Here is a 12,135-nt window from a genome sequence, read left to right on the forward strand (position 1 = left end):
CTCCGCAAGAGTTTGCAAATTCTGAAATATCATATTACGCCGCTCAGCAAAACATAGGCTACGATAAATCAATGCCCCTACTTTAAGCCATTTTTATAAAAGTCTTTCATCAGGTATTTACTTTAAACGAGGAAACAAGATTAAAGTAAGTCAATAGATCAGTGTATGACATATCTTCAAGCCTTGAACGAGATAGTTTTTCTTTTTAGCAGCTGTGATAGTTGACTCTCAAGCAATTCGAATTGCTTTCATCTCATCTGATCTCGAGTAATTACTTCACCTGGTGAAAGTATATAAAACTTGCTGAAATCATAAAATCCTCACGACGTGTCTGTGCTCGATCTGTTATGCAACCTCCACCACCATACAGGTCCCGTGGTAGTGACAAGTGTGTGAAGAAAATGATACATGAACAATATCAGCACAACTCAGATAAGATCGACTATTGAGTACTATTTCCACACCCGAGACATTGCTGCTGCTGCTTTTACACGCACAGACGTCCTAGATCGCATCCAGAAATGAGTCAGTTACAGACACGCTTTATCTTGTGCTCAACAAGAATGCTCTCTCTCTCTCTCTCTCTCTCCTCTCTCTCTCTCTCTCTCTCTCTCCTCTCCTCTCTCTCTCTCCCTCTCTCTCTCTCCCCTCTCTCTCTCCCTCTCTCTCTCCTCCTCTCTCTCTCTCTCTCTCTCCTCCACTCCCTCTCTCTCCCCTCTCTCTCCCCCTCTCTCTCTCTCTCCCTCTCTCTCTCTCTCTCCTCCTCTCTCTCTCTCTCTCTCCACTCTCTCTCATCTCCTCCACTCTCTCTCTCTCTCCCTCTCTCTCTCTCTCTCTCTCTCCTCTCTCTCTCTCTCTCTCTCTCTCTCTCACTCTCTCTCCTCTCTCTCTCTCTCTCTCTCCCCTCTTTTTTTATCGCTACTGTAATGGCTGGAATCTGCTTTTCGGAATTGATCAGGTTCCTCTCACCGGAAATTCAGACATTCCCCTTCCCAATCGTCTCCCCTTTTTTCGTCACTTTTTAATATTTTTATAATTTATATATATTATATATACATATATATGTAATGTGAGTTAATGGTTGTACTTTTAATAGTCTCGCTATGTATATATTATATTTTTCCCCTTTTGACACGTAATACTGAGACAGTCTAAGAGATTCCTCCGGGCTCCACTTGGCAAGAAGTTTAAATTTTCTTGGGCCCCATGACACTGCAATGGATCCTAAGTAGTGTATGTGTAAAATTTGTATGAAATCAGTTTGGTAGTTCTCGAGTTTTAGTGATGCACACATACAGATACATATATATATATACATGAATATATATATATATATATATAGCACCTACCATTGCCAACCTCACAACGGGATTCTTAGAGAAAAAAAATATATCAGAATTCACTTCGAAAATTTGGAGACCCTCTCGCCCAATACATTTAAGAGAATTGGAAGAGATACCTGGAAGACTGTTTCAAACTCTGGAATAACAACTTAAACTCCTAGAATTAAAAACACTTCTCAACAGCATCCACACAAGCATTCAATTCACAATGGAATACAACCAGGAATTCAATCCGTCAACGTTGTACCTATATGTATACGTGGCACTCCGTCGTTTGCGACGACGAGGGTTCCAGTTGATACGATCAACAGAAAACGTGTACCCTTAATGTAGTTCTCAAGGAGATTCGGCGTAGCACAGAGTGTGACAAGGCTGACCCTTTGAATACAGGTACAACAGAAGCAGGAAGAAAGAGTGAGAGAAAGTTGTGCTGAAGAATTACAGCAGGATTCGCCACCATCCCCAGCCGGAGCCTTGTGGAGCTTTAGGTGTTTTCCGCTCAATAAACACTCACAAACGCCCGGTCTAGGAATCGAAACCGCGATCCTACGAAACAGTCTAAGAGATTGCCCCGGGCTCGCATTAGAGAAAAAGTTGAAACTTCTTTTTTTTTTTTTGGCCCATGACACTCCATGAGACCTTAAGTAGTGTATGTGTAAAATTTGTATGAAATCGATTGGGTAGTTCTCGAGTTTTGGTGATGCACACGTACACAAACACACAGACACACACATATACGCACACAGACGGAAACAGAGATAGACAGACAGGTAGTCACACATACTCATTGTATATATATATATATATATATATATATATATATATAATATTATACTTTATTTATTTAAAAGCAGCAGAAATATAACAAAAAAACCGTTACTCTGAGTTTCACGTTCCCGTTCATTGGACAACTGTCCAATGAACGGGAACGTGAAACTCAGAGTAACGGTTTTTTTTTGTTATATTTCTGCTGCTTTTAAATAAAGCATATTACTCTACCTCTGGTATTTGAGTACTCTTTTTTCCACCTTGTTGCACATTTCATGTGCTTACTCCGGTATATATATATATATATATATAGATCATATATATAGTTGTCTGATCAACTTGGTTAAGCAATTTGTTCAGTCACACATAGGAAGAAAAACTGGGGTAAGGAACGCGGCTTTTTATAAAGACTTTTTCAAGCATTCTCTTCAGTGAATTCACTAAATTATTCACTACAAACGTCTTAGTCTTCTGTGCCAATCCTTCCGACATAGAGTAAATATTACCAAATTATTCACACATTACTTATTGCGTGTTTCATTGTCGTTGTTAATTGTTGTTGCTATTATCATTGTCACTGTTGTTGCTATCATTATTGTTGTCGTCATCGTAGTTTATTGTTCTTGTAGCAGTTGTGAGTATAAAGCGTCCTTCGAACAGACGGTGACATACCAAACGATTCATGCGCAACCAATTAAGCGCCTTCTTCCACCTCCTCCCCTTCTTCCTCCTTCTTTGACCATTACTAATTCGTGTTCCACTTCTCTTCTCCCTCATAATAATAATAATAATAATAATAATAATAATAATTGTTATTATTATTATTATATTATTATTATTATTATTATTATTATTATTATTATTATTATTATTATTATTATTGTTATTATTATATTATTATTATTATTATATTATTATTATTATTATTAAGGCGGCCGGCTGGCAGAATTGTTAATATGCCTGGCGAAAATGCTTAGCAGTATTTCGTCTGCCGCTACGTTCTGAGTTCAAATTCCGCCGAGATCGACTTACCTTTTCATCCTTTCGGGGTCGATGAAATGAGTACCAGTTACGCACTGGGGTCGATCTCATCGACTAGCCCCCCTCTCCGACCCGCCCCCCCCCCCCGCTCAAATTTCAAGGCCTTGTTCCTAGAGTAGAAATAAAAATAATTATTGTTATTGTTGTTGTTGTTGTTAATCTTGTTCTTTCTTTTATTCTTTTATTTTCTTCAGTCATTTGACTGTGGCCATGCTGGAGCGCCGCCTTTAGTCGAACAAAATCGACCTCAGGACTTATTCTTTGTAAGCCTAGTACTTATTCTAATCGGTCACTTTTGCCGAACCGCTATGTTACGGGGACGTAAACACACTAACATCGGTTGTCAAACGATGATGGGGGACAAGCACTGACACACAAACACACACACACACACACATACACACACACACACACACACACACACACACACACACATATATATATATATATATATATATATATATATATATATATATATATATATATATATATATATAAATAATATATATATATATATATATATATAATGCAAGGAGCTATTCGGATAGAATGGGGCATGCCAACGCTAGACCGAAACAGCTGTAAGTTTATGTTTATTCTCAAATTCCTAATGTACTTTATATTTGTAACCCCGATTGTTAATATAACATGGTTTGTCATAAACATTTGTATTTTGTGGTTTTTGTCATTTTAGTTACAAAATAAGTTAATTAATTCAACGGAATACACTGTCTACAAGTCGTTGAGTACAGCATATTCTCCTCCATTTTCTAATTGCTCTCTCTCTCTCTCTCTCTCTATATATATATATATATATATATATACGACGGGTTTCTTTCAGTTTCCGTCTACCAAATCCACTTACAAGGCCCGAGGCTATAGTAGAAGACACTTGCCCAAGGTGCCTCGCAGTGGAACTGAACTCGGAACCATGTGGTTGGGAAGCAAGCCGCTTACCACACAGCCACTTCAGTTCATATATAATTTATTATTACAGTAAATGTCATTTATATAAATAAATTACAACTAGACAGACAGACAGACAGACAGACAGATAGATAGATAGATAGATAGATAGATAGATAGATAGATAGATAGATAGATAGATAGACAGACAGACACAAACTCTAATCATTTCATTTATTTTGTATTACTCTGCACGTTACATAGAAATCTTATTTTCAGTGGGGATTGGGTTCAGTAAAAACGGAAATATGTATTACCATTTATGAAATACTGAATTATGAGCACGAAAAGCAAATAGGAAATAGTTGTTTTACAAGATTCAACATACTTGCAGATCAAACTTTCAACAAACAAGCAACAGAAAAAAAAAGAGAAATACAGAAAAGAAAGACAGCCGTTGCAGCTGCAAGTAGTGGTTGACGTTAAAAGGTGAGTAGAAAATGTCTAACAGTTTTCGCCCTTTCATTGGTTACATATATATATATATATATATGTATGTCTATACACACACACCCATACATATTCCAACATCACAGTGGAATTTAATTTTCTTTCCTTTAGTGATCGCTATATTACGTCTCAATGTTAAAGGTTACTACCTAGACAATACAGTAACATGGGCTGACATTAAAATTACCGAAAGAATAGCAGAAATATTAATAATCCGAAACACTGAAAAAAAAAAAAAATCATCGATTTTTGCAGGATGTAATACATATGTTTAGCAGCTGACTCGAAATGTCCCCGAATGTTTAATACTTTCCGATGGAACATAACTTCATTTTGAATGCAACGTTCGGTGACATCTGTATGAAAGAGGCATCTTGGAGACAGTCTACAAATTACGACAAAATACTACTACTACTACTACTAGTATCTCCATAATAATAATAATAATATTAATAATAATAATAATAATATAATAATAATAATAATAATAATAATAATAATGCATTTTATGATATGCAAAATTATGATACCCTGTTCATTGTCTGGAATAAAATATATGTCTGACTTGTTAATGTTCTAAGAGTCAGCTGGTCATTAGAATTCAAAATCCCATTTAAAATCAATAAAATATACAGCACATATGGTGAGTGCAAATTGTGAGGCACTTTGGGTAAAGTGCCGCGGAGCCATCCTTTTACTACAAACCTGAACCGACTAATGATGGTGTTGATTGAATTTGGTAGGGACGGTCACTGTACGGAGGCCTATCGCAGACATGCATACACCTTTCACCCATTTGTGTCTTGCTTGTTTCAGTCGTTAGACTGCGGCCATGCTGGGGCACCACCTTTGAAGCATTTTAGTCGAGAGAGTCGACCCCCCCCCCCCCCAGAACTTGTGTTTTGAAAACCTGTTACTTATCTATCGGTATCTTTTACTGAATCGTTAAATTACGGTGGCGTAAACACACCAATGCAGGTTGTCATGCGGGGGTGAAGGACAAACACACACATACACACACACACACACACGTACGCACACACACACACACACACACACACACGCATATTTATATGAATGTGTGTGTGTATATATATATATAGTTAAAAAAACACAAAAACAATAACAAAAAAACAACACAGTGAGGACGTGATACGGATAGTGTTATTGGACGCTCGGGAAAGGAATGAGAGAAAGTATGACGTTTCGGGCGAAGCCCTTCGTCGGAGAGACAGAAAGTTCGGAGAATGGAAAAACGGAGGAAGAGGAAAATGGCACCGATGCCCACGAGGTTACATTGTGAAAGGACCGGAAGAGGAGGTGGTGGGGGAAAAGTTCTTACTAAGACAGGAGAGTGAAAAAGGGAGGTGAATATCTGTGCGTGCGCGAGAGTCTGCGAGTGTGTGTGTGATAACAGAACGTGTGTGTGCGTATGTATGTGCGTGTGTGTGCATGGTGTGGTGGGTTATCTGTTAGTGTGTTTGTGTGTGTGTGTGTGTATGACGTAGTGGAAGGAATTAGTAACAGGAATAGTTAGTGGGTGCTTATGGACAATGGTTAGTGGAGGGTCAGCAGGCAGTTTTTGAGTATGTGTGTGTTTGTGTGGGGTTGTAGGTGTTGGGTACGTGTGCGTGTGTGTGTGTGTATTTTGTACGTGCGCGTGCGTGTATGTGTATGTTTTTTGTGCGTGCGTGTGTGTTTGTGTGTATGTGTATGTTGTGTATATGTGCGTTGCTGTGTACGTGTGTGTGCGTGCGTTTGCTATTGTATGTGTGTGTGTTGTTATGCCCATGTGTGTGTGATTGTATGCGTGTCTGTGTGAGTGTGTTGTGTTGGTGAGAAGTGTGTGTGCGTGTGTATGTGTATGTGGGTGTGTGTGTGTGCGTGTGTGCATGTGTGTGTATGTGTATGTTTTGTACGTGTATGTGTGTGTTTGTGTATGTGAGAGGTGTGTGTGCGTGTGTGTATGTGTATGTGTGTGCAATCCTATGGTGATTTCATGACCAAAGGGAGTCTTTATGTATATGTATATATGTATGTTCCGGGTTCAGTCCCGCTGCGTGGCACCTTGGGCAAGTGTCTTCTACTAGCCTCGGTCGACCAAAGACTTGTGAGTAGATTTGGTAGACGGAGACTGAAAGAATCCCGTCGTATATATATATATATATATATATATATATATATATATATATATATATATATATATATTTATGTATGTATATATATGTATATATATATATGTGTGTGTGTGTATGAATGTATGTATGTATGTATGTATATGTATGTATTGTTATTTGTGTCTGTTTGCCCACCCTCCCCATCGCTTGACGACCGATGTTGGTGTGTTTACGTCCCTGTCACTTAGCGGTTCGGCAAAAACAACACCGATAGAATAAGTACGAGTCTTACAAAGAATAATAAGTCCTGGGGTCGATTCGTTCGACTAAAGGTGGTGTTCCAGCATGACCGTTGTGTGTGTGTGTGTGTATGTGTGCGCGTGAGTGCGTGCGCGCGCGTGTAGCCACGCTTTTAAATATATTCTTAGGTATTAATTCCGAAGCAGAACATAAAGTTCAGACAGCCGAAACTTTGGGGTTTCGAACTATGGTACAGCTCAGATTTATTTTTGAAGGCAGAAAATATTCCCTCCCTCTCTCTCTCTCTCTCTCTCTCTCTCTCTCTCTCTCTCTCTCTCTCTCTCTCTCTCTCCACTCTCCTCACTCTCTCTCTCTCCCCTCCCCCCTCTCTCTCCCTCTCTCTCTCTCACTCTCCCCCCCTCTCTCTCTCTCTATCTATCTCCCCCTTCTCTCTCTCCCTCTCCCCCCCCCCTCTCTCTCTCTCTCTCTCTCTATCTATCTCTGCCTCTCTCCTTTGCCTCTTTCTCCTTCTCTCATTCTCACACACTCTTTCACGTTCACTCCCCCAAGTCATTCACTTTTAATTTCCCCTATTTTCCACCGTCTCCCACCGCCCTACATCTCAGCAACTCCAATCTCCTGCCCTTCCCACCCATTTGCTGTTTGCACTCCTTTGAACTGCCCCGCCCCTCTCTCGTTCTTGCTCTCCCTTTCCGTTCGTATCCTCCTCCACCTCCTTGGCTCATTTCTCCCCACCCACCTCGACACACACATCTCCTCGACTTATTCTCTCCACCACCGTTGAACCACCCCACTCTACCCACCCAAAGACTTTTCACTATCCTTATCCTTAATTGCAGAAATACGTCCCCCCAACAAAAAAAAAAACAAAAAAACAACAACCCCATAATCACTTCACTCAACATCCAAAGCCATCTGTTACCTCTGATATTGATCCTGTATTGATTAGTGGATCGATAAAGACAGCCACGTCAGAGCCGGACTTTCAAACTTGATTTCATAATGCACACACGCATACATTTATATATGCACGCATGCATACATTCATCCATCCATCCATCTATACATACATTCATCCATCCATCCATCTATACATACATTCATCCATCCATCCATCTATACATACATACATGCATACATATATGCATACATATATGCATACATATATGCATGCACGCATACATACATACTCTGAGAATGCAACTGTCTTATGCGACCCATAAAGGCTGAACTGGTCAACCTAAACAAAAGCTTGGAGGAGAAGCAGGCATCATACCAGCAAAAGGCAATTCATGGGTACACATCCTGTAAGCTAGAAAACAATAACATCATTGACAGTATGAGTAGCCTCTCCTGGACCCCTAATAGATACATTACATCCCACCAAGAAGGATATGCCTTCAGTACCCAGGAACAGGAGATAGCTACTAAATACCTGATAAACAAGAGAGGCAAAAATACCACCAAGCCTCCAGGTTGTGATAGAAAATTTGGCTTTGCTACACCAGTGTGGAAAATATCATCCAGATAGTATTTCGTAGACATTTAGGGCGGCTGCTGATGATGTGGATGATGTTTTCCACACTGGTTTAGCAGTCTGCAACTATATCATGTCTATATCATGATATAGTTGCAGGCTATTTACAATGCTATCCGCAGGAAGGACTTCTCTGATGCAGACATCAAAGACATCTCAGAACCAGCAGGTATTCACACGTTTAAAAACAAGGAATGTTGGTGGAAACCCCCAATAAAAACATCAATTCGATGTAAACATAACAGACTTAATATTGTTCTGAGGGACAGGGGACAAAAGTCATGCCCTGTTGTAGAGGTCAGCTGCCCATCAAATGGGAATGTACAATCAAAAGTTGAGGAAAAAGGGAACATTTAAGGCGAATTAATGCGGAACTTACAGCTCTTGTACCCTGACTATGAATTCTCATCTGTATCTATCATCATAAAATTATTTGGTAATGTACCAAAAAATTTGCACAGAAGCCTAGAAATACTCCGTTTCACAGAAGAAGAGCAAAACAAACTGACGCGGGTTCTCCAAATCCAATCAATTAGCGGCACAGTGACGGTCTTTAAGACATTCCAAAAATTCTCCATCTGAGATTCTTGTATGAATAGATACACACATTTGGGTGTATGTATCGACAGTTCAACCAAAGCACCAATTCAACCACATAGTTACAAACACCGGAAACTCCCTTAACTCAGTCTTGTCGCTTTGTCAGTGACCGGTTTGAACTTTCTTAACAAGAACTTAAAACGCTTAATGACATTTCTTTCGTCTCTTTCTGGTCTAGCTGCAAATTTCGTCGAGGTCAACTTTACTTTTTATCTTTTCGGGGTTATTAATATAAGTAGCAGTTGAAGACTGGGATCGATGCAGTTTATTTAACCCCTCCCTTAAAATTGCAGGCCTTGTGCTAAAATTTGAAATCATTATTGCAAAGCACTCCAGCAACATAATCAACCATGTAATTGTCTCGTCACTTAATACTTTACATTATATGCAGTTTACTGTCTATGTACGACCCAACGAGGGATCCACAACGTAGTCTCTTTCAACACGCTAGAAATATCCACAAACTTTAACCTCACTCTATTATATGATGCATTTCAAATGAACTCTATGCTAAATACGAAGTATACGAGGGTTTTTTTAATTTTTTTTTTATCTTCTTTACTTACAAAACGCAATTTCGGCAATTAAAAAGAAACGTACTTCTCCGCAAAGCTCTTTAAAAGGCCGAAACATATTGCATTATAGAAGAAAGAAGGCTGGAAAAAATCTTATACATCTCAGATCGGTATCGCTTAGAATTGGCAATGGTTCATTTGGTGCAGGCTATTTTTTATGAAGACCAATAGAACAAGCTCCCTTCTCCATGCCCCCAATGTTGCCTGGCGAGGAAAGGTAAGCGTTCATAGAACTTTGCAATAATTTCATTGCAGACGAAATTAGAATATAATTGGTCAGAAAACATGTCACACGGCTTTTTATCCGATGTTCTAACGATTTTCCAATGAATTAAATATATATATATATCTATATATATCAGTGATTTCAGTCATTAGACCGCGGCCACGCTGGAGTACCGCCTTGAAGAATTTTTAGTCGAATGTATCGACCCCCTATACTTATTTTCTTTTTTTAAGCCTGGTACTTAATCTATCGGTCTCTTTGCCGAATCATTAAGTTACGGGGACGTAAACACACCAACACCGGTTGTCAAGCAGTTGTGGGCGACAGACAGACACAAACAAACACACACACACATACACACACACACATACACACACACACACACACACACACACACACACACACACACACACACACACACACACACACACATATATATATATATATATATATATATATATATATATACACACACACATACATACAAACATATATACGACGGGTTTCTTTCAGTTTCCGTCTATCAAATACACTCACAAGACTTTGGTCGACCCGAGGCTACATTAGAAGATACTTGACTAAGGTGCCACGCAGTAAGACTGAACCCTGAACCATGTGGTTAGGAAGCAACTGCATATAACCTGTGCCTATATGTGTGTGTGTGTGTGAGTGAATGATTGATATCAGAGAAGAGCAAGTATTTCTGTTTCCGAACAGGTACCTGGACATGTATAAGTTTCTAGTGTATATATCTGTGTACGCATCTATACAGGTGAGGGTAGAAATATATTTGTGGGTAAGTCTATCTAGGTGCACTTCTGTGCGAAATACATACGTACATACGTACGTACGCCCGTACGTGCGTACTTACGTACGTAGATAAATATATGCATACATACATACATACATACATACACATGTACATAATACGTTCATACATATACACATACACACTTAGGTATGTATGTATATTTACATACCGTTCAACTTATATACGAATGCTTTTATATATGCACGTTATCATGTATTACTGTGTGTGTGTCTGTGTCTGTCTAGAGTGCTTAGATGCAATTAAACCTACTGTGCATACAAAGGCGAGTTTGCGAGTGTGTGCTGTCTGTGTGGTTTCTGGATGTCTTTGAGATATAAAGCTATTTTGGTTGTTGACATTGCTTGACTATCATGTTACATGTTAGTATATCTCCTACATTTTACAGTTTACTTTCACACCGTATAATTTTTGTACAATCGCTGATCTCTTTAACGGCATTTGCAAATTTTATTTTAGATTATATTCTTAAGTTACATTAACAGTTTCACACTCAAGGTATTCGGTGTAACTGCCCACATATCGAGTTTATTTAAATAATTTATAACTTGGTTTCGTTGACAACTAGAATACATTTTCTGAAGATAAGAAACTCCTGTATTATGAGCTTTTTTTGTTCAGTTCTTACCCCGTCCATTGCTAAACGCTGTACCGTTTTCCTATAACCTGTTTGCGATCAAGCAATATACTCTTTTACTCTTTTACTTGTTTCAGTCATTTGACTGCGGCCATGCAGGAGCACCGCCTTTAGTCGAGCAAATCGACCCCAGGATTTATTCTTTGTAAGCCTAGTACTTATTCTATCGGTCTCTTTTTGCCGAACCGCTAAGTTACAGGAACGTAAACACACCAGCATCGGTTGTCAAGCGATGTGGGGGGGGGACAAACAAACACACACATATATAGCATCTATTTCAAAACGGGGGCACCAGTATTTTCTTAACGAAACACTAACGAAACACTTTGAAACTTGGAACACTGGTAGAATGTGTCATATAAAACATCTTTTACTCTTAGACTTCTTAACAAAAAAACGTACATCGCAAGTTATTCCATGTTAAAGTTGTCGTATTTCTGTAATTTCAACCAATCACTGACGTCTATTCAGCTGAATAGAGTTACTGCTGGGCGGTCATAAAAATGTTATTCCCTGTGACATATTTCATCCGGTTTAATCGTAATTTATACGCATATATTGTTTATATAATAAATTACGCTGTGCGTATCTATGTGTGTAACAATTTTAGAGTTCGGATTCTAGAGTTAGGGTTAGAGGATTAATATGATATACACCGTTACAGCGCTAACTGCTTTCAACTGAATAGACGTCAGTGATTAGTAGAAATTATCGAAATAAGACAATTTTTTTACATGAAATAAATTCGAATACAAAAATTTTTTTCTGTTCTATAACACAAAATA

The 12,135-nt window shown here is 38.8% G+C and overlaps 1 protein-coding gene across 1 annotated transcript in view; it reads left to right on the plus strand.

Annotated features, from left to right (window-relative positions):
• The window catches only part of LOC128249539 (uncharacterized), a 43,444-nt gene extending 32,249 nt beyond the window's left edge, over positions 1–11,195 (plus strand). Inside the window, exons 2-3 of the mRNA XM_052973420.2 lie at positions 4,453–4,547; positions 11,102–11,195. Coding sequence (XP_052829380.1) covers positions 4,453–4,547; positions 11,102–11,195 — 189 coding nt within the window. The remainder of the gene's footprint in view (positions 1–4,452; positions 4,548–11,101) is intronic.
• Positions 11,196–12,135: the final 940 nt, after the last annotated feature.

This window comes from Octopus bimaculoides, chromosome 15 (genome assembly GCF_046866305.1).
Source record: "Octopus bimaculoides isolate indiv1 chromosome 15, ASM4686630v1, whole genome shotgun sequence".
Lineage (NCBI taxonomy): Eukaryota > Metazoa > Mollusca > Cephalopoda > Octopoda > Octopodidae > Octopus > Octopus bimaculoides.